The sequence below is a fragment of the Aethalodelphis obliquidens genome, unplaced genomic scaffold, assembly GCF_003676395.1.
Source record: "Aethalodelphis obliquidens isolate GAN/ISIS:26980383/991018 unplaced genomic scaffold, ASM367639v1 scaffold40, whole genome shotgun sequence".
Classification (NCBI taxonomy): Eukaryota; Metazoa; Chordata; class Mammalia; order Artiodactyla; family Delphinidae; genus Aethalodelphis; species Aethalodelphis obliquidens.
Genome location: NW_020837984.1, coordinates 2,635,361 through 2,659,633, shown reverse-complemented (window position 1 = coordinate 2,659,633; position 24,273 = coordinate 2,635,361). Strand labels below are relative to the sequence as shown.

General features: G+C 39.8%; 1 protein-coding gene across 6 annotated transcripts in view; it reads right to left on the bottom strand.

Annotated features, from left to right (window-relative positions):
- CCDC85A (coiled-coil domain containing 85A) overlaps positions 1-24,273 on the bottom strand; it is a 204,363-nt gene that overhangs the window by 33,497 nt on the left and 146,593 nt on the right. For 5 of the 6 annotated variants that reach the window (XM_027131729.1, XM_027131731.1, XM_027131730.1 and 2 more), the window contains exon 3: positions 15,939-16,015. The exons of the other annotated variant lie outside the window; for it this stretch is intronic. In XM_027131729.1, coding sequence (XP_026987530.1) covers positions 15,939-16,015 — 77 coding nt within the window. The remainder of the gene's footprint in view (positions 1-15,938; positions 16,016-24,273) is intronic. 6 annotated transcript variants of the gene reach the window in all.

The window sequence follows — 24,273 nt, the reverse complement described above, 5'->3', positions numbered from 1 at the left end:
GTTCTCACTTCTTGCAATGCTCCATCCTAGCCATAATCTTTTCCTTCCTTCGGGTCTCTTTAGATTTCACATCCACAGAGAGGCTTTTTCTAACTCCATGTAAAATACCCCCTCACTCCAGTCACTGTACAATTCTGTACCCTGCTTTTGTTTTGTTAACAGTGATTATCACTTCCCAATAATACGTATTTATGGTTTTAAAAGAATAATCCACCTACTAAGATGTAAGCTGCATGAATTTCTTATTCAGGGCTGTATCCCCATTGTCTAAAACAGTATCTCTATATAAGGGATGCTCAAAAAATACTTGAGGGGTAAAATATTGAATGAATGGTCAATACAGGTCATCAGCCTTACATGACCTATAGAAATCCCATTCCCTATTTGTTAGGGGTTGTTTTGGTTATATTAAGAAAAGCAGAGAAAGCCCACTAGTCACTCATCATTGAATGAATATCCCTGTACTAATGGAACAATAAATGTCAACATCTCTCATTCCAAAAAGCGAGGTTACTGCTTTTGTCTAGCCTCTATGAGATTCTGGGAATAAAAGACAGAATAATTGAGGGACTTCCCTGGTGGTCCAGTGGTAAAGAATCCACCTTACAATTCAGGGGACGTGGGTTCCATCCCTGGTCAGGAAACTAAGATCCCACATGCCGCGGGGCAACTAAGCCCACACGCCACAACTACTGAGCTAGCACACCTCAACTAGAGAGCCTGCATGCCACAAACTACAGAGCCCCATGTGCTCTGGAGCCTGCACGCCACAACTAGAGAGAGAAAACCCGCAAGCCACAACTAGAGAGAAGCCCGTGTGCCACAACTAAGACCCGACGCAGCCAAAAAAATGACTGAAATATAAAAGTTTCACCTCATCCCTCCATACAAATTTTGACCACAGCTAACGCCACAAACAAAGTCTGCCTAGTTAAAAAATTTTCTCTCTCCTGAAGTCTCTGGTTGAAGAACTTAAGAGGAATAAAAGGGCCAAAATTCTGAGATCATCACTAAATAAAGGACTTGGCTTAAGTTTAAAATGCACAGCTAAATTTTTCTGAAAAGTGACATTATGAAGCTTTAAGAAAGGCAAATCTTAAAAAAATATTATTAAGTTAGAATTTTTACAGTAGTATCATCCTGGAAAACAATCAGGTCTACCAGTAGTAATAAGTTTTCCAAGGCTGGCTAGAGCTGTTTTTAGAAAAAAGAAGGAAATAATATTTTGCTAACCCACAAGACTGATGACCCAGGGGCTAATGAGCTCCATAATCAACTCACTGCCTGACCCCTCAGCAAGTCACCTGTCCTCAGTGCTAAACGGGAGAGGCCTGTCAATTAGCTTCCTGTGGTGGCTGTGAAGGGGGACTAAGAAACCTGATTGCAAAGCACTCTGAAAACACTGAACACTATAGAGACAGGCTTGCTAATAGCCAGGTTGCCACCAGTCACCATCTAAGCATTGCGAATGCCCTTGGCTTCTCCCTCTTGGCTCCTCTGGTATCAGTCGATTGCTCCTGGTGACAAAGACAAAAAGACAAGTGAGGATTCTTCTCACCTGCCTAGTCCCCTCACTCACTTCTCACTTCCTGATCCACAGGAAACATGCTGGTGTTCCTGTTGTTTCCAAAGCAACTTGCAGAGCCCCTATGAAGGAAGAGACGCTGTACAAATGGCCAACTGAAGGCCTTTCTTTCCTTTCCTTTCCTTTCCTTTCCAGGTACACACAGACCACAAGTAAAACCACATATTTAACAAAGACGATGAGAGAGGAGAAGATTAATATGAAGGACTTGAAAACACAGAATTCACTTAATTCTTATCAGTGATCTCCCTATTTCTTATTCTTTCATGAAATGCCCTCACTTAAGCGAAAAGGGAGATTAATTGATTTCTGACCTCCTCCCAAGCCAGACATGGTTTTCCTCATTCATTGATAAAACACTGATTTAGAATTTTGCTTGTCTGTGAGGGACTGTATAGAAATTCACGTTCTTCCCAAGCCACCAGCTGTACGGTATCTATTTTAAAGACAAGCCTGCCCCATGTTGCCTTCCCAGCAATTTCTTGAAGGTATGCAAGAATAGCCAGGACACAAAAGCAATATAATCACTCGCTCACTAAAGTACAGATTCAGTCACCATACACATGCGTTTCAGAAAAGTACAAATTTCCTATCTGTTAGCACCACAATTGTCCTTCCTGTATGGGAGGACTTGCCTTTTCAAGTCAAATGCAAGCCTGTGGATCCCCAGCAAAATCATTCCAAAGCTAAGTGGTTTGCTAGGAAAGAATACCTTTATCTCTTGCTCAACTACTCCTCTGGTTCAACTGCAGCACTTTTCAAATACCAGATACTGATTACTCAGGGCAGGTTTGGGGATGATAAGACAAAGGAACTTAAACCAATGAAAAAATAAATAATACTTTTTGAGAAGAGTATTTTCATACAATAAATTCTCTATGTACAAATGCAAATTTATGTAACAATATGAGACCAATTTTTTTAAAATAATATTAACAGATAACCCAAGCAATTGACACATAAATATTTTTAGTGTAGGACAAGGGTCAGCAAACTACTGCCAGAGTTAAATCCAGCCTCTTTCTCCTGTGTTATAAACAAAGTTTTATCAGAACACAGCCAAGCCCATTCATTTAGACTCTGCATTTGTTTTCAGCTGTTTTGGTGCCACAGTGACAGACGTGTAGTTGCAACACACCATATGGCTCACAAACTTGAAAATGTTTACTATCTGCCCCTTTACTAAAAAAGCACCAAACCCTGGTTTAGAAGATAACAAGGTCACTGCAGATTGGAATAGTCTGGAAAGTTTCTAGAGAAGGAGGCAAGCAGCTTAAAGAGAAACTACAATTGAACCAGAAGATAAGTGATAAGTGGACAAATATTTTTTCCTGAGTAACTATTTATCTACAGACTAGAAATGTCCTTAAGATTGAGAAAAGGATGAGATCTTCCTATGCTGAGAAAATCATTATTAGAGTGATGAAACTCAGTGAACAGCAAAACAGATGGACTAGAAAATACACTGGGTTTCTTGGCTAATTCCCATTCACACCCCAATGATACCACACCAGAGGTTTGTCGTGGATGGAGGTGGTGGTGATGGTGCTGGTCGTGGTGTTTTCAAAGCTAACTTGCTTCAAGAGAAACATACTTGCCACGTGACAAGTTTCAGCAAAACGGGAAGAATGCTAGACTAGTGGGAACAGAAAATCTGGACACAAACCTTGCCTCTGCCCATTAGTGCACACACTCTCACCTGCAATAGAGATAATCATAGGGACCAAGGTCAGAATGGGAATCAGTATCCCAAGATGGACTCAGTGTTGGTCCAATACCCAGGCCCTCAGCTGATACTCAGGCTGTGGTTAGTGCTTGTGACCTAACAAGCCTCCAGGGCAGAATGGGTGATTCAACCATCACATCCTGTGCCCTGAGGCAGACCCAGCTGCAAGGGTCACAGATTTTTCTAAATCATCCATCCTGCTGTGGTCCAAGCTGTTTCTCACAGAAAGAAAGGTCCATTTTAGGTTACAACCTCATCATTTAAAAGAAGAAAGAACATATACAAATAAAAGAATTAGACACTATCCTTTTCATGACCTATAATGGGGTCTCTCCTGGAGCCCTAAAGACTTAAGATTCTGAACAAACGCTTAAAACCAGTAGGATTGATGCCTTCAAACAGAATTACCATAAAGATACATCTAAAATAAAAAGCACAGTTTAATAAGGCAATAAGGTATTAAAAATCAATGTGATAACAAAATCGAACATTTTCTACTGGTTTAAAGACGAGTTAAGGTCTACTGACTCACAAATTACTCTGGCATCATTTACAGCCCTGAAGCCCTGAGAAACCACCTAGAATCCAGAGATATCTTATCACATTCTGGTAACTGACTCTGAAGAACCTTGTCAACATCAAGATCTGAGCAGGGCGCTTATTTTAAGTGAAAAACATTGGAAGGGCAGCTGCCCTTACCCGCTCTCATGCCCACTTTGATCTTGTTCTCAAGTGTCCAAGGCTCAGTATAACTGGTTTCCCTAACCAAGAGAATCCTCTTTAATAAAACGAATGCTGTGAGGCCACAGAAGCCACCTTCTTTAAAAATTACCATTTAGTAGACGGTCCAGTCTTACTATGGACCTCTCCAAAGTCCTTTTCAATTGGCAATGAATGTGAGGGGCCATCACTAACTACCTTACCATTTGCGGAAGTCATCAACAAACGCATGTGAGTTTCTCTGGTTAAGGAATTGTGCATTAAAATAGGAGTGAGATGAGAACAGGGGTTGAAAAGTGAATGGAATTTGTCCCAAACAATATAACAGATTTCCAAATGCAGTTGCTAAAGTCCCCTCCGTCTAACTCTGTCGGAAAGAAAGCATTCAAGTTCTAACTAGCTTCTGTGAACTTCCGGCACTCAATACATGCCTGGCATCCAAAAGGACGAAGACCCATCATTCCCACACAATTTATTTGCGATCAGAGTTACTGGAGTTGTGATTTATTTCTGAGTGTGTATTTTATGTTTTACTTTTATGATATTTCTGTAGTTAGGGTTATTAAATTTCCTAGCATATGAAAATGTTTAAATAAAAAAATTCTTTTTGACATTAAGACACACCAGTCTTGAATGGCAAAAACAGCTGAAATATTTTGACTATTAAAAAGCCTTTCTTAGAGCCAGCTTTTATGTAAGTCCAGGATGGCTCCCATCTGCGCCTGGGTTTATTAGTTTTTTGTTATCTGTCAAACATTAGAACTTCTGCTTCACATGTTGTTCTGTTGCAAATGAGAGGCATCTTAGGTCAAGAAAAGACAGCATCAAATTCCTTTATTTGCTCTACTACATTTACATCAGATTTACATTTCCTCCATGATCCTTACATTTTTGTATCCAATCTTCTTTCTAATAAACTGCTAAGAGCAATAGCTGGATGAATAAAACTACCAAAATACTAATTAGTCCAAGGGTTTTAAAGCAAGGTTAGCTGTCTCCTTGTGTTTTATTTTTCTCTTTTTTAAAAAAATAATAATTCAAAAGTTGCTTCTACTCCTCCAAACTATATTACGGAAGTTACAAAAATCTGAAAGAGGATAAAAATTCTGAAAGAGGGCTCGATGATCCGTGTGCCTCAACGAAGCACTCCTGAGATCACAAGTATCTGAGATGAGTGGATTTTTGTGAGATATCGAAAAGTTTGAGGACAAGACGTTCTCCCAAAGGAAAGAATTAGACCAGGGAGAGACACTTGAAACAAGGATATTGAAACACTTTCAGAAGGGAGGAACGATCTTTGAATAGGCTGTCCCTTCACTACTAGTACCTCTTCCTTCCCACCTGTGATTCTGGGCTTCACACTAGGACCCTGTGGTAAGAAGTACTTTTTCTATAGGCTTTGGGCCTGGAACAAGGTGGATTGCAAGCAGGAGTTGGGGAATTTTCTCAGCCCAGGGAATGTTGGGAGACCTGATCATAGGAGCCTTGGGGAAGGGCCAGGACCTCACTATAGCAGCCAAAGTCAGGACCAGACTATGGAGGCCAGGGAAACCTGTACACTCGAGGAGGGAGCAGCTCCCAAAGGCAGGCTCCCAGGGGCTGAGTGCACAGATCCCATCCCCGCACCCAACCTGTGCTGGCCTGGCCTGAGCAAACAGTCCACCGTGACTTTCAGGAATGCCACATTTACACGTGTGGGTGGGTTGTTTTTTCCAAGTACCCCATTGCTTAGCAATACAGAAACTACGTTGTAGAATTTCTAGATTAAGCTCTAAAATAACCCTAAATCTACTAAGAATTATTTACCCAGCCAGTAAAGGCCCTTAAGTCGTAAAACAATTAAGGGGAAGCCTGTCATTTATTTCATACGCTCTCTTTCTTCATCCTGCTTCTCTACCCATGCTTTAATTAGCTTCGTGTGTCAACACGACACCAGTTCATACAGGCTCCGTGGCACACGATCTAAAAGATAATAAAGAAAAGTTCCACGTGAACTGTAAAAGTGACACTGATAACTGTCTCGCGATGGACCTCCTAGCATTTTTCTTTCATTTTCTACGACAACCACAGAATCTAAAGAAAGGCCCGGTCCACTTCTTGCTGGCTTTTATTTCAGGTGCTTTAGTCTACAGTCTACAGTTGTCTACAACAAATAAGTTTCCTTTGAAAGAACATCGCCTTCTTTCTGTGGATCCCAGTATAGCTGCCATTTGATCCATATGGAGGGAGTCGTGTTATTCTCCTCAGTCTAGTCACGCTGCAAAAGACTAATATCTGGTATCTCGTATCTCTGTCATCTCTTTTTCACAGTAATCTATTTTGGCTTCTTTCATAATTGAATTCCTGAAAAGTATGTTACATTTTAAAATAAAGAATATACATTGTTTTGGTATAAATTAGAGGTAAGTAAAAGTTGATTTTCTAACATTTCCTATATTGATGATCTCTTTCATCATAATTTTAAAAACTTTGTGAAATAACATTCTCCATTTATTATATGAAATCCTTTGAAATCTTTTTTAAGACTTTATTTATTTATGGCTGCGTCAGGTCTTTAGTTGCGGCACGCGGGATCTTCGTTGAGGCATGCGGCATCTTTCATTGCGGCGCACGGACTTCTCTCTAGTTGTGGCGTGTGGGTTTTCTCTTCTCTGGTTGTGGCGTGCAGGCTCCAGGGTGCATGGGCTCTGTAGTTGTGGCGCTCAGGTTCCAGAGCGCGTGGGCTCTGTAGTTTGTGGTATGCGGGCTCTCTCACTGAGGCGCGCGAGCTCAGTAGTTGCGACCCGCGGGCTTAGTTGCCCCGCAGCATGTGGGACCTTAGTTCCCTGACCAGGGATCAAACCCATGTCCCCTGCATTGTAAGGCGGATTCTTTATCACTGGACCACTAGGGAAGTCCCCCTTTGAAATATTCTTAACAGTGATTTGTAAAAAACGTTTACATTGGTTTATGTGCTTAGAGAATATCTTAAGTTCCGGGGATCTTTATCGTTGGTACCAACTTTGAAAAGGCATTTCTTTCTCAAATGATAATACCTAATAGGTAATACTGAATTTTTAAAAAGTAATAGGACCATTCACACTTTCGGGCTCCCTTTGAAATACTGTGTTCACAAACTAGGTGTAGACTACAGCGCTCAACGATGCTTGTGGAGTACCACGGAGACCATGGCAGGTCCAAGAGCCCGTGCTCGCCAGGTGATGAGTGACACCCATGCATACTTCCCGAGGGCTCCTCTTGATCACTGGAGAGAACCAACTCAATCTACACTGCGTTTCTCTATCTGTTCTCGACTACAGACCCCTTCATTCTGGGACTTGGTAACTTTGCACGGGTATAAGACCGACACACACGCTTTTACTTATCCTTGGGCTCAGAATGTTCAGGGCTGAAAGAAACCACACTTCCCAATGAAGACACAGAGGCCTTTGTATCTGCCCAGAGAGAAATCCATAAGGATTCATTACACTCATCTTGGTTGTTTTAAAATGTGTATATTGTTAAGGAAAACTAGCGCCTTTATGTTCATTACATATAATTTTATATAAATAAGGGGACTGCACATTATCTCTCAAAATATACGTAGCTAACACTGCCCAGACTAGTATGTGAGCCCCATTACATGCATACTTGATATGATATGAGCCTCAAAGATTTACACATAAGACTGTACGTTACTTAAATTTAATAGCTGTCTGATGAAATTTTATTAACTTTAGAACACAACGAGGAAGAATAACCCACAATGACATAACTACACACTAAATAGACACCTGTAAATAAAAGATCCAATATGGTGCCAACCTGTAGTCTTAGGGAACTTTATATCAAAATTAAAAGGGGCACACCTCTCTTGTGTATACATTACACATATACAACAAACTTTCTCTGGATAAAGAGTCATGGATTCGCAGAGCTGAGCAGAACCTTCCACCTCGCCTTTGACAATCCTCTTTTCTAGTCAAGACATTTACGGTTCACAGAGGTTAGCGTATCATCCTGGTCCGGCAGCTCTTTAGACCAAGTCCTAGTTCTTGTAATTCCCATTCAGTGCTTGTTCTAGCATATTCACAGTGACTCCTTTAATTACTTGATTATTAACAGAGTCCACAGTCACGGCTGACCATGTCTCAGCTTTCTAAAAACGACTTAGTTATGTTTTGCTTAGTTTTCACACAATGATAGCTTTTTAAGTATCATTTAGGAAAGTCTCAAATCACTTAGAAATTTGTTTACTTAAACTGTCTTACTTTGTCAAAGAATATAATTATTTGCCTACACTACATTTATTATCTATATTGTATTTATACTTAGGCAATATATAGGCATTGACTATATTACATTTATACTTGCCTACTTTACATTTTGATATAGGTAACTATCAGTTATTAAGAGGCACCAATTTTAATTTTTATTGTGTTATAAATGTGATCCTTTTCCTCAGGCTACAGCGAAGAAAGAAACTAGACGTTTAGACCCTTACATGAAAAATGCCTAAACCCCATTGTAGGAAAGATTTGAACCAGAAAGAAGAGGAGGACAGCACAGTTCAGATGCCTCTTTTCCATCAGTCAGAGAGGTAGTGACCTCCAGCGGGAAATGGAGACCAAAGTGAGACTGTGCTCCAACGGGAGTCTCCGCACCTTTACGAGTGTCCACTAAGCCAGGTTTTCATCATTTACATTTTTTGATATCCATATTTCAAGAGTATTTACATTTAGTTTGCTTAATTTAATCCCCAAGTCAAACATTACACAGTACTTTCCACCACTTTCTCTAAGACTGTTTTCTTCCCCTTAGAAAAAGCAAGAAAAGGGAAGACTGTTTCATCTTTACCTCATAAAACATTTTTGACTCCACTCTGGATTAAAAAAATAATGAGAGCCATTTCTACAGGACAAGGCAACATTAATTTCTCTTGTAGTTCCATCCCAAATTTTCCCCAAATATTCCTCCATATTGCTTCCCATTCAAATACCTATGATCCTAGTTGATATTACTATACAGCAAAACTTTGTGCTGAGAGAGTCCCATTGTTTTTGGTGACAAATTCTGCCAAGGACAGGTAGCAAAAATGCTACTATTTTTTATGGCTACTACAAATCAAAACAACATTTTTAAAAATATGCCCTAGTGACAGAATTACTAACATACCAGTATAGCTATAAAAAGGCACCACTGTTAAATATGAATTATTGATACCACAGTCCCTAACAGTGGAGTACCTTTTAAATTCAATAATTCTATTAATAAGTTTAATAAGTAGTATAGTATATGTTGTAGTATAGTAGTATAGCTATGTTGCTTGTTGCATTTCTATTTCACCTATTTTCCCTCATGAGAAATAAGATTTCTCATCATGTAGCAGATTCTCAAACAAGAATCCTTAAGCATGAGGGGGTGACAGAGGAATGTTGCAAATCCCTTCACTCTGAGAGACTCCATGTTGCTTTAGATATTTTTGCTGTGAGCTTTACTCTCTTTGATATTTTCTCTGATAGATTTTCGCTTTTCCCTTAATCCAGTCTCCATGTATTTAGGTTCTCCAGCATGACTTTCCCCCATCAACCTACCTCCCATATCTGTCTCTTTTATTCCAATACACCCACACCACTTGTGTAGTAACCATCTCCTTTGAAAACTCTATACAGAAAAAGCTTTTTTCCTTTTCTTTATATAAATCATGCTGATTTAGAGAAAATTGTAATCCACAAGCACTATTTCTCTGGTGGAGTCCATTTTTCCCCCAAATATGGCTCTAGCAGCAACCAACCCTTAATGGATGTAACTAATTTCTTCTATCAGTAGCATCCAGCTTCTACTCAGGTTGTGCAACATAATTAGAGTTGCTATCCATGAAAAACTTTTTTGCGCAAGTTGCCCCTCATGAGTGCCACAAAGGTAATTTCCATGCAAATAACAACTGAAGGATACCACCATTCGCTCTTAGCATCCTCGAAAGCACTACTCTGTGTCTGCTTTTGTGCTATAGTTACTGAATTTTTCTTCCAGAGCAGTTCCAACCGTAGAAGAGCCATATATTTATGACCCGATAAGACAAAAATGACTTGCAAAACATAAAGTCAGAAAATGTGGAAAGGAGAAAGAGTGACACAATAAATAAATACTTCCATAGCAAAACAGGAAAAGCATAGGAGGGAAATCTACACATCAGAGAGAAACAACCCTCCCCGCCCCCCCAATCTCTGCCCAGCACGCCGGCAATCTGCATAAGCACACAGGTGAGGGAGCTTTTCCGAGATGAGATGCTGGACCTGGGGTGTGTTGCCATGGAAGTGAGGGGCTCGATTTCTTCAGCTCCTGGGTACTTCTGGCAATGGTGACAGCTTCTTTCCTTTGTTCAGGAACTGCTCTGAAAATGGCTCTGTCTCTTTCCCAGTGCACTGAAAGACTGCATTGTTGAGGCCACCTCGCAACAGAATTACACGAGAGGGAGATTTTTCATTTCCACTCCTAACATTAGACTCTTGTGTGTGTGCTAGCACCACAGACAGAGAAACACTTGCTGAAAAGGGCCACTCAGTGGTGCTCCAAGTTGCCAGTGCCTTTCTAACACATTTGCTGAACCCACAGCACAGGGCAGGCATAGGACACCAGGCACCTACGCTGATGCTGGAAAACCTGCTCTAAAACCCTGGTCTCAGGAGGTGGGTGGTTTGTTCTGGAGAGGGTCTCTGAGGCATAAAGGACACGTAGCGCTTTCCAAGCAGATGTTGGTGCCAGAGTATTAGAGGAAAAGACAGGTTTCCCAGTGAGACCTGTAGCAAATGTACTTAATTGGCTTTGGATTTACAGCAAACTGCTTGCTTCTTGTCTTTAGCCCTCTCCATGATGCAAACTCCAAACTCAAAACAAGATAGGTGAAAATAGCTTTAAAAATATTAGTTTTTACCTTATGGTTGTATCTGAAAAGTAACTGATGTCTTCAAAGGATAGTATTATTTATAATAAAATCATCAGATATTCTTCACCATCCACTTTAAGATATTTTCTCCTTGAACAGACTGCATTGCAGACATAGCACATAAACATATTGGCTAGGTCCGGATTAAAAAAACCTTTGTGACCATCAAGAAAAGGACAATGGAATGAGCAGAGAGATCCAAGCAAGGGTTTTGAATTTAGGCTAAAATATCAAATGTCACTGGGAAACGCCTTGAAAACCACTACCGTATCTATGTTTCCCTACCCACCTACCTCCAAATCATCTGAACGGAAAGACCTTCTCTGACCACATTCTGTTAAGTATGAATTTTCATGCAGATATGGGTCTGTGGGTTTGTACAATAAAACTTTATGATTCTGAAGTATGTGGGAAACACGTCAGGGACGAGAAGGCTCTAAAATGCATTTTTCTTTCATTTACGATACTGCGGCTTGAAGAACAATACTTCCCTTAAAAGCAGGAATAGAATAAACGTCTAACAAATCTTAGACGGCTAAGCAGATCCAATGTTAATTTTTAAGATAAGGGTTAAAAAAACAATTTGACAATGAGATAAAAATAAATTTAGCAGCTTAATTCCAGTGAAGTAAGTTAATGGTATGAAATGACTGATGGGGGCACTGCGTGTACACTAGAAGGAACACTGAATAGGCCTGTGTCTTAGCCTGGGTCTGTCTGTAATCAGCTGTCTGCCCAGGACTATACTCCCAGACTCTGTGAACTCTATATGCTATATGTGAACTCTATATGCTTTTTCTAAGGGAGGGGACTGTCCAATCTCATATGTCAGGTTCTAGTCAGATTTGAAAATTAATGCCTTTTTATCCAGAGCAAGCTTGTGAATACCTGAGATAGAAATGTTGCTTTTAAATTTGATATGAAATTCCTTTACAACTACAACTTTACACCATCTCAGGTCTGTAATTTATAAATGCTTACTTATGACATTGTGGGTGACTTTACCTCATTGGATTTGAAAGTTAACAAAATTTCATAGCTAGCAGCTACATTTATTTAAGTAACACACAGTCTTCATTTAGGGTTCATATTGTATTAAATATGTACACAGTGGAGCTGACAGACCAGTCTGAGCAGTTTTAGCATTACAGGTATATATTATGAGAGGGTAGATGCAATCGTGTGAAATATTTTTAAATGTAATCTGTAAAAAATGTTCATGTTGGCAGGATTTCCTTCTTTTTCAAAAGGCTGAATAATGATCCATTATATGTTTATGCCACATTTTCATTATCTATACATCTGTTGATGTACCTTTAAAGTTGCTTCCACATCTTGGCTATGGTTAATAGTGCTGCAATAGACACAGGAGTTTCAATATCTTTTTGAGATCCTGATTGCAGTTCTTCTGGGTGACTATCTGGAAGTGGGATTGCTGGATCAAACGGCAATATTATGGCAAGAGAAATAAGCCAGCCACAGAAGGACAAATACCCCATGATTCCACTTATATATGTGAGGTGTCTGACACAGTCAAACTCACAGAAGCCAAGAGCAGAGTGGTGGTCGCCAGGGGCTAGGAGAGGGGCAGGGGGAGATGGGGAGTCACTAATCAGCACGTATAAACTTTCCGTTACGCGAGATGAGTAAGTTCTGGAGATCAGAAGCACGACATCATGCCTGTAGATAACAATACTGTATTAAACGCTTAAAAATCTGTCAAGAGGGTAGACCTCATGTTGTCTTCCTCGCAAAATAAAAACACAAGTAAAAAGGCATTTTCTTTTCAAATAATACCTAGCAAATAATACCGCATTTTCTGACATTAATGAGACTGTTCTGACTTTAAGACACCTTTGAAATATTGCGTTTCCTAACTGGACGTACAGCGTAGCTCAGTGATCCTTGGAGGATGTTGCAAAGGCTGCGGCAGAGCCGAGAGCTCTGTGCTTACTAGGTGCCGATCGGCCGTGGCATCCACATTGCATTTCATCCATGCCTTCTGTGAGCTCCTCTTCCCCACCAGACAGAACCAAACTCAATCTTCACTGCACTTTCCTATCTATTTTCTTAAAAAAAAAAACCCTTCTTTCTGGGACCTGGTAACTTCGCATGGGTATAAGACTGGACCCAAGCTTTAATTACACTTAGGCCTATGAAATACAAGCGCTGGGAGGAACCTTGTCATTTACACATCAAGAAATGGAAGCCTTTGCACCTAACCAGAAGGATATCCACAAGCATTTATGACACTCATCCTGTTTATCTTTAAATATGTATTTCTAGAGCAAAGTTGTGACTTTCTGTTCATTATACACAGTTTTATATAAGGAATGAAAGTAAGCATTAAGGACATTTCTTCATCCAGGAAAAGGTTTTATGTAATTAGTCTAAATACTAAACTAACAGCAAAGGACCTTGCTACAGATATCACAAAAGATATCTGATATACTTGGAATTCCAATTGCCAACTATATTCTTATTACTGTTTATCCAAAGACAAGTGGACATATTTTTATAAATTTGGGAGTAAAAAAATAATACCTTCTAATCAAGGCACAGTGAACAAGCTCTTATAATTGGAAATCAAGTGTTCAGATACTGATACTAATTTATGCAAGGATGTCAACTTGTCACATTGAACTGACCTTGCAAATCAGCTCACATCATGCAGTCATAAATCCTTTCTGCAGGGAAATCTCACAATTACTTGTTTTAGTACCAATAAACATCTAAGAATAAATGACATATGTCTTTGTGCTAGTCGGCCCAAGTCTCAGAGTTCCATGAGGATTCACCTGACATGATTCCCACTGCTCTAAGGTCCATTTACTGTTTTCCATCCTCAGATCTCACCTACTGTCCCTGTTCATTTCAGTTGTGTTTATACAATACAAGTAGTTGCAAACTGTGGTTCTATCATATCTCTTAGCTATAAACGAAGGCAATGCTCTCAAATACAGAAATTTAACAGAAATAATGTTTATGAACTGAGATAGATATTCGTTGCATAAGTCCAATAGCATATTTCAAACAACAGATTTTCTTTGCATTAAAGTGCTTTGGACACGTAAAGAGCTGTTTAATTCTAAAACATTGTTTTTCCATGTTATCGTCACTGAAATCAGCAAGAATTGGACATGGTATAATTGACAACATTTTTTTCTTTCTGAATAGTACACATGATAATGGTGCTTCTCACATCAATAACATCTTAAGTTCAATAAAACATGGTCTTTCTTTGCCATTTCTTGTGGGGAAAAACAACAACAACAATCTTCTTAGATAAAAAATAGCAATGCATTTAAAATTATACGCATTTTGGAGAAAAGAGTTTAATTTGGAAAGCGGTTTAATCTCTTCTACTCTTAACTACGCAAGCATTTAAATATGCACACACATATCAAGTATAGTTGAGGACTCTTCTGATTTCCCTTCAAGGCCTCTAACACTCACTTTCACAGATTTTTAAAAATCAATCTTATAATTATTTTCGTGCCTCTTTTTCAGTAAGACAGCACACATGCACTCATTCAATACTCGGTATGAGTTTCAATTCTCACTCAGAGAAAAACCAAGAAACATTATCTCTTTTTCCCCTCCTTCTTGTCACTTACATTCCCAGTTGCCCGAGAGATGGTATAACCGTATATAAAATAATTACATCTTTTAGGTTTCTTGGAACAGAGACGTTAGATGTTGTCCGTTAAGGGTATTAGCACAGTCATACTCTGAATCCAATATAAAAGGGAAAATAGCAAAGAAATTGAAAAAATGAAAAGTGTAGAAGAGCACAGGAAAATACTCTACCAGTAGTATTTTATTTCATAATGCAAACAACCCTTTCTGTCATCATGAGCATTGACATATGTACAGTTTGAGAAGGGTGAGAAATAGACTAATTTCATTTAATCTCGTGATTTCTATCTGGATGGCTGGCCAGTGGAAGAAAGAGAGAGGCATTCCCACATGCAGTACCTGACAGCTCAAATCATCATCAGTGGGCAAAACTAGTTTAAAAGTGAAACGAGATTAAAAAGACCTAAAATATCTTTCCAAAGCCTTTGCATTAATTAAGTCTTTGTAATAATGTTTATATGTCTTCTCCTGAATTATAAACAGTCTTTGTCTTGACACTTAAACTGTTTACCAGCTGTTTGAGGTTTAATTTTCTCTTAGTCACTTATGAAATAGAAGTAGTCACCAGAATGTAGAAAGAACACTAGCGACTAAATGCTGAGAAGACTCCTTTTTATGACATATTAAAAGACATTACTGTTTACCCGGCTGTCAAGGAAACCAAGCTAGAATGAGTAGATTTGTTCAACTCTTCGGCAAAACATTTCCCAAGAACCACGACCTCAACCAACATCATTCTCACCAAGGTATCAGCCTGTGGAAAAAGTTTTTACAGTAAAACATATGGCAAGGCGTTAAATCCCAGAAATAGTGCCATTCTACATTCATCGGGGGAAAAAAGATTAAGCCCCAAAGTAAAAACTGTCAATTACTGTGATTGCTTTGTTGCACTGAAAGAGTTCAATTACATCACAAAGAATTTTAGAAAGTACTCATTTAATTAAAATATGAACTCTCCAAACCACCTGCAGCTTTCCCTAGCTCATAAAGGAGCACATTTTCCATTTAAATAAGAGTCCGTTCCCTATATTCACCAACAACATGCATGACGGATGTGAGCAGTACCATCAAAGCACTTTCTACTTCTCTTCATTTTCTCTTTCTTCTTCCTTTCAAAATGATTTTACATTCATGTTTTAGACATCTGTGCCCTTTAGTATCACACTTAAGAATCCGGACAGTATGATGGGTAAGGGGTTGATTACGGAAAGTAATCACGCTCTGCATTGATGAATGGCTGTTGACAAAATGATTTCTATCATGTAACTGAGACTTTAAATTCCACATAAAATGCTACAACTCAAATGACACTGACTAGCTATGAGCTTCTGGAAGTCACCCACCTGGGGCAGCATGCGATTTTCCTCCTCCAGCTGTCTTACTCTTGCCTCCAGCTGCCTAACATAGGACAAGGTTGATTCTAAAATTGAAAAGAAAGAACTCACATTATACACACAGGTCTTGTTTGGTACACTGTCAGGATGTTTCTGGCTCCATTTATTCAAATCAGGTAGTGACTACTTAATCTGATATTTAGAAAAAAAGATTTCTCCCCAGAAGAACAATAACAGAAGCCATTAAAACCATAAGCAGTCTGAACAACTGCACAGTGTTAAGGAGAATCAGAGAAATTTACAGGCGGTTAAGACTGCAGGTGTCTGCACACCATGCAGCCTTCAGAACATTAGACACGTTGAAGACAGTTATTCCCTCTTTTCTACTTATTTTGCGTATGTATTTTAAGCTTTCCCACACACAAGACTTCTTGTAACATTCATTGTAACAGAGAAATTACAAGGTCTTTTTAAAAAATAGAAAATAAGAAGATATGTAAAATATCCAGCTCCCTTCATTTTCTCAATAAACTTCAAGTCTTAAGAGCAACATTTTGTTTTTCTCACAAATCTATAGATAGTAGGACTATACCTAGAGAACAGCTACAAAGGGGCTAAATAATGTTAGTCTGAATTTTGACTTTGGCCGAGCATGACAGAGACTCAAGCTTTTCCCTTTTTAGGTAAACCAGGGCAGACTTGAAATTTGTTGTTTTCATTTCTTCAACAAGCTCAGGTGTGTGCCGACAGCTCAGAATCAGCATCATGCTTAGTATCTGTTCCACAGCAAAACTCTCGATTTTATAGCTTTACATTATGAAAAAGTTCACACGTGGAGCAAAGTGGAGTTTTCATTTTGAGGAACCATCTGACAGAGTCCCTTCTTCATTAAATCCAAAATAATCAACTGCACAGCATCATACCGCAACATAGTTGCAATTCATTCATTACCCAAGAGCAAACATATTTCAGGTATAGTGAAATGTACATGACCAAAGAATCCCTGCAGAGCATATTTCCACAGTTAATTTTAAAGCAGCAGATCATGTGCATGTTCCTCAGCCTCAACAACACAAAACAGCAAGAGGCAAGGCCAAGAAGGTAGTGCGTTTCAGAAGGAAACATTTGGAGCCCCTAATAATCTGCAGTTAGGATGGATAGGATGCAAACTAATACCTTGATCTGAAATTCATCATAGAACCTCTTAATTTTTATACGGAAATTGGTTATATGAACCCAATTCCATTGTGTGACCACCAAAGCAACAAGGTAACATTTTATTTTCTTAAAATACATAAGAAACTTCAGTCCTTAATTCACAAATGTAAAAATTAAACTCATCCCTAACCGGTTTACAGCATGCCTGTCTTCACAAATGTTTGCAGAAAGTCCCCATCACTAACATTAATATAACCATCCACTGATCTCACACCACTGGTGATGACTTGCCTTGAGCATTTCTCAACAAGACAGAAACACAAGGTAAAGGAAGCCGAAGACGTTCGCTAGAAATATGCTCTCATTTTTTTAGCTCAGTGAAATGTTAAGTGTTTGCTCTATGGACTCTTCAAAAGGGGAAAAAAAAAGTATCTGGCATAATGAATAACCAACTTATTGATTTCATGAATCCGCTTTACTCTAGCAGATGAATAAGTGATTTGCTGATCATCAAAATGTGAATGTAGATTGCCTGATTTACAGTTTTGCAAGCTCCCCTCTCTACTCTAAAAAAACCACCACTTGACAAGGGTCATTCGAGTGAAAAGTTGCTCAGAAAGAGTCTATTTAAACCATAAACAAATAAAATTCTTTTTTCCTTTGTTCACAATTTACACCGTATCTTTATTGTCCCTATACTGCATCAACCTTAAGGCTGTGATACTGAAAGCAGCCGAAATGACTCTATACAGAGTGATTCAGGTGACATTTGAAAAATGCCACTGAATGGATTTTAATTCAGTAACTATCTTCAGTCACTTTAATCTATTTCTCTTCTTTAAATCTTTGCAGTTTACATATTTGATGCTTTCATTAAGTTTCTACTTACATTAGGAAAGTCACATCATGTCAGTTCCCAAAAAGGGTAAATTCTTGAATTTGGAAAACATTCCTTAACTCCAATTTTTAATGTCAAGCTACAACAGATGAAGTCCAAATCTCTGTTTCAAAGCATTCACTGCAAATATGGGCAGGGACAGGAAATGACAGGGAAGATTTTTAGACAGGTAACGTAAAAAAACAAATTAGCTCCAAGGTAAAGGCAAAGCTAAGGAAAGTTTTGAGTTCATTTGCTCCACAAATACTGATTGCGTCACTGACATGTGTTGGGCACTACGAGGGTTGGAATGAAGAAAAGGCCAGTTATTGCAAGTCTTAAGTTTCTCAGAATGCAAATTTCAATTTAGGATTACACACCCATGTGCTATGTGCCAGAAGTCCTGTTGTTCCAAGCTCACTCTCTTTTGCAATTATTATTTACCAATGAACAGATATGATGAATGAAAACACTCGTGTGTGTATGTGGGTGGGTGGGGTTTGGGGGACAGGAAGTATAGTTAATCTGCATGAATAAAAGAGAATTCACGCTGTTAGTTGTTTAATTCATCAAGAAACTTTTTATATACTCCTTTTATATGGGAGTGGAGCAGGCAGACTTTTTTCTGGAATATACTGGAGTCCCTATATGAAGTCCCTATATGAAGAGCCATTGAGGAAAGCATCCAATCCTTCAATTGTGACATGAGAGAAAAATAAACATTTGTTTTGTTAAACCCTCATGATTTCAAGATTTATTTGTTATTGCATCATAGGCTAGCCAAGCCCAACTACTAGTATATTACGAATAATGGGACAGAAAATAGGTAAACGTTTTAATAAAACATAATAAAGTATAAGAAATTCCACTTTAAAAAGTACACCGCAATCCACATCCCAGTCCTACTTGATCATTAGAAAAAAAAGATAAAATCTTCTGTGTAAGAAAGAAAAGGAGCCCCTTGTGTGCTGGAATATCTTTGACCATGTCTCCTACAGTCTCTTCCCCAAGCTGCTGCTTCCTTTTCCTTCCTTACACAAGGACCTTCCAGAGTGGTGTCAACTATAAGATACACACTTCCATTACACCCAGGAAGTGTGGAGAACCACTGTGCTCCCAAGAGAAGTACATGACAAAAATTGGTGCTTTTATTATAAAGGGATACATACACGCACGTGCATGCACACACACAACCGCATTAGAATGTACTATCATTTGAACTGATCATTACATTTATACCAGTGGCTGACAGCTGCTAAAACAGATTTCAGAATGTCATTTTGGCTTTCAGAACTCTGAGAATGAGGTTCCAAAAGAAAATCAAGGCTCCTGCAGAAAACAGCCAAATACGAGGCTATACTCTACATCAGGGGAAACCAGGAACCAGGCCTCATAGCAGGAGGGGAGCAGTGGGTGAGCGAGCGAGCATCATCTGTACTTAGCCCTTACAGCCGCTCCCCATGGCTCGCATTACCACCTGAGCTCCGCCTCCTGTCAGATCAGCGGGCGGCATTAGATTCTCATAGGAGCGTGAACCCTACTGTGAACTGCGCATGCGAGGGGTCTAGGTTGTGCACTCCTGATGAGAATCTAATGCCTGATGATCTGAGGTGGAGCTGAGGCAGTGCTGCTAATGCTGGGGAGGGGCTGCAAATACAGATTATCATTAGCAGAGAGGTCTGACTGCACAGAGACCATAATAAATCGCTTGCAGACTCATATCAAAACCCTATCAGTGGGACTTCCCTGGTGGCGCAGTGGTTAAGAATCCAGCTGCCAATGCAGGGGACATGGGTTCAAGCCCTGGTCCGGGAAGATCCCATGTGCTGCGGAGCAACTAAGCCCATGCACCACAACTACTGAGCCTGCGCTCTAGAGCCCATGAGCCACAACTACTGAGCCTGTGTGCCACAACTACTGAAGCCTACGTGCCTAGAGCCTGTGCTCTGCAACAAGAGAAGCCACTGCAACGAGCAGCCCACGTACCACAAAGAAGAATAGTCCCCGCTCGCCACAACTAGAGAAAGCCCACATGCAGCAACAAAGACCCAATGCAGCCAAAAAATAAATCAATCAATAAATTTATAAACAAAACAAAACAAAACACCCTATCAGTGAGTGCCAAGTGAAAACAAGCTCAGGGCTCCCACTGATTCAGCATTATGGCGAGTTGTATAATTATTTCATTATATATTACAATGTAATAATAATAGAAATAAAGTGCACAATAAATGTAATGCGCTTGAATCATCCCAAAACCATCCCCCCAACCCAGCTCCCATCTGTGGAAAAATTGTCTTCCATGAAATGGGTCCCTGGTTGCCAAAAAGGTTGGGGACCGCTGCTCTATGTAGATATACAATATATTAAAGAAGGATCCTATCTTCAAGAAGTATATAACCAGTTGAGGGGCGATAAAGAGGAAAAAAATAAAGCAATAGGTAATATGATATTCAGAGCTAAATCATGTGAAACAGGAGTACAAAAAGATCAATACTGGCTGCAGTTCTTCTGAAGGAGAAACTTGACTAATGGATCAACAGAAGCTTGAGAGACAGAGAGATGCTAGTAGAGCCACAGGACGGACAAGAATGATCCTCTTGTAAACAGGGAAGAGAGAAGGAATTCACATGAAGGAAGAGAGAGGGACATACTGGAAGCAGAAGGAGGAAAAGCCAAGTTGCATCCCACATTCAGGGATCTAAAGACGCCAGTGTCAAATCACAGCCATGCAAACGGTGAGATTTGCTTTTAACTTCCCCCCAAGGGCATTTTACTTCTCTTTCCTGGGAAATCTCTGGACATCTGCACATTAGAAAAGCCAGGTTAAGCAAACAATACCAATGTGAAAATCCAATGACATTCTCAAGAGGTTCTTTGGGTAAATCTTGGGCATGTTTTCAAAGCAGAAACCATTTTCTCCATGTACCTCACTTTTCTCTGAACCTACACGCAGAAGTTCACAGGACCTCTTGTAATAAAACAAGTATGAGAAACAGTCATAAGAATTCCGCTAACACACATCTAATTGATTCCAATTTGAGAACTGGAATGTACCTAAGAGATTCCCTAATCCAACCTGTCCCCCATCCTCACTTGGCAGATAAGAGAATAAAGCCCAGAAGGTAGTGAACTTGGCCTCTAACACTGGGGATTAGTTATACATATACATTCAAAAGATTCTGTTTCATTCCTGGGGCATCACAGGGACTCCCATCCTGGATCTTCTAATCACTAAGATGTCAAGCTTCTCACATAGACAGTTAAATTCTAACTTCTCCTTTTTTCTTCCTGATTGTAGATATTCTGGATGGACTTTTACCTTTAAAATAACTTGATATTCTCCTTGGACAATATCCTGGACTTGATTTCACTTCGATTTACCTGAAATGCATTCAATCATATGAAGTAGCTCGACTTTCTTCTCTGCTAGTTTGAAAATACTCTGGTTGAAATATTAAACCCTCTAATTTCCCCCTTGATTTCTAAAGCAGTGTTTCTCTCCCTAGGGGAATCCGTCCTTGACATCAGCCAAGGATTACTCTATTGTACATGAAAGGTTTACTGTTGCTATTTGCAACTGTCTAAGGTTGGTCAAACTTCTGAGTAGTTTTGATTAGATGAAGTGCTGTCTGGTCTTCAAATTTTCAGGGCGAAAAATAAAACCTGGTAATGGTCCATTCTAAAACAAATTACAGCATTTGGAAGAATATAAAGGAGGACAGTCACCTGGAAGACTGTTGCTGCTGTGGGTTCATAGATGTTAGCTTTTCGGTGACTGAGTTAGTCTCCCTTGGCCAGAGAGAGTCCAACAGTCACAAGATTTCAAATCTGGAGGCAAATCTCTTTAATAAGCCCCAACCTCTAAAGACAGTACTTGAATTAGTTCCAAATTAATCCCACCATCCACAGGCTTTTACACATTCCGAAGGAAATGACTTCAGAACTATATATTTAAAAAATTATTACTGTTCTAAAAGTGTTACTCTTTCTTCCTCAGGCAAGCAAAGTTCAGCCTCCTACTTAGAATTCGTATGAGCTCCAGAAGTATAAGTGATTATACTTCTCACTATAATTTGATGCTTTACTTATTAAAAAAAAAATCTTGTTGGCATCAGCAGTTTCGGATTTGCCTGGATACTTAACTCGGGCTGCTTTATTGGCAGAGGTAGAATTTTTAAATTTTTAATGGGAGCTTTAATTGTCCTAAGTAGGTAAAAAAATGATGTCAGGTCTTGCTCTGGTCCATCATCTATGAAGCTAATTCTACTCTTGTCAGACCTTTCTCTCTGTGGCAATCTGAAAGAAATAGGAGATAGTTATTTTCTACCTGGTCCTCCCATGTAGAGACCTGTTCACTGTTATTCCCTGGCCCCAACTTAGCTCTGGGTCTCTGCCCACACCTTCCCCTGCCAAATAATCATTCCCAGCCCAGTCCATACGCCTTATTTTTCTATGCATGTTACGAAAAACAGCCTTCTGATAATTAGAATATCCAAAGATGAGAATATACTGCTTCAGATGATAACGTGATTTGTGTTCTTGGAAATGCTTGGAGAACGCTCAATGAGGTGCTGCAAAGACTTCTATCTGTGTGTGCTGCTGGGCTAGTCCCTTTACCTCTGAAGATCAATAATTCTACAGTTTTAAATTCTGCTCCCTCCATAAATCTCATTCATTTTCCTTCTTATCATTTGCCAAGAAATCATATATTAGAGTGCCTTGTGGTGTTCCTTTACCTAGTTGTCTGTATGTTATTTTCATGTTTTCATTTTTTGCCCAAATATGCTACTTGCAAATATTCCCTTAAACCCTACCCAGTGACTGTTGGTGTTTCCTGTAGGGAGTTAATACATATTTATTGACTTCCTGTAATATCAAGACTTGGTCTTCACCCAATACTGATTATCTGCTGTGTGGCAGACACTGTTCTAGATGACGGAGATACAGCACCAAGCAAAAGTGATAAGGTCTGTGCATCCGCAGAGTGCACGTTCCAGAGAGGAAGACCGACAGTGGAGAGCAAATACGCTCCCCTTTGTGGAGGCAACATGCGCAATAAAGGCAACGAAACAGAGAACTAGCAGAGTTGAGCGGAAGTACAGCTACAGTAGGGAGCGTGGCCTAGAAGAGCTCTCTGGGGACTACAGCCTGCAAATGAGCCAACTATGCAAAGAGCTTGGAGAAGAGAGTTCTAGGCATCAGGAAAGGGGGGTGCACAGGCCCTGGCTGGGAAGACTCCTCTGCTGGAATCCAGCTGTGAAGGGGGAAGGGACAGCAGCTTGAAACCGGGATCCGTCTTGTCCCCTTCCTCCGCTACTTAAATTTTTAAAAACCTTGTGCTCCCTTTGGCTGTTTACACTTAAACCTAGACTTGAACCCTTTGACTATTAGGTTTTCTTTGTGACAAAAACCTTAGCATTACATTTGGTTCCACCCTCTCACACGCCCCACTTCCCATCCATTGGGAAATTCTGTTGACCCTGCCGCCAAGATATCCTAAAAATCCAACCTCCTAGATATCCTAAAAATCCAACCTCCAAGATATCCTAAAAATCCAACACTAGTCTCCTAACAGGTGTCCTCACTTCTATCTTTGCCTCCTCTCCCAGGTCTACTATCATTCAAAGTCTATTTCAACCCCACGGCAGCCAGGGTTTTCCTTCTAAAATGCTAAGTCTGATCACGTCGTTCTCCAGAACCACGCAGGAGCTCACCATTTTGCTCCATATAAAAGTCAAGGTCCTTAAAAAGGCCAGTAGGGCCCCATGTAATCTGGGGACCTGGTGTTCTGACTTCATGACGTCACACCTCTGCTCCAGCCACAAGGCCTCCTTTCTGCTCCTGGACACCCCAGGCATACACTAGCTGTAGTCGTCCACACTCTCTGGACTGCTCTTCCCCCAGGGAGCTGCTTGGCCAATTTCCTCACTCTTACAAGTCTTTGTTCAGATCTCAGCTTCTCAGTGAGACTTGACCAAGTCCTCTTCGTTTAATCCTGTAAACTACCCCCACCTCCACCCCACATTCTCCTGATTTCCTTTGGCCTGTTGTACTTCTTTATTTTTCTTCAAAATACTTTATCACTTTCTATCATATAAGTTAGCTTGTTCATATGTTATGTTTATTGTATAAGCCCTGTCTCTCTCCATCAGAATGTCAACTCCACAAGGCAGGGATCTTTGTCTGTTGTGTTGAGTGATGTACTCCAAGCACCTAGAATAGTGTCTGCACATTAAAAAGTTATTGAATGAGTCAATCAACCCATTACACAGATAGTGCCCTGAAAAGAAATTATTTCATAGTACA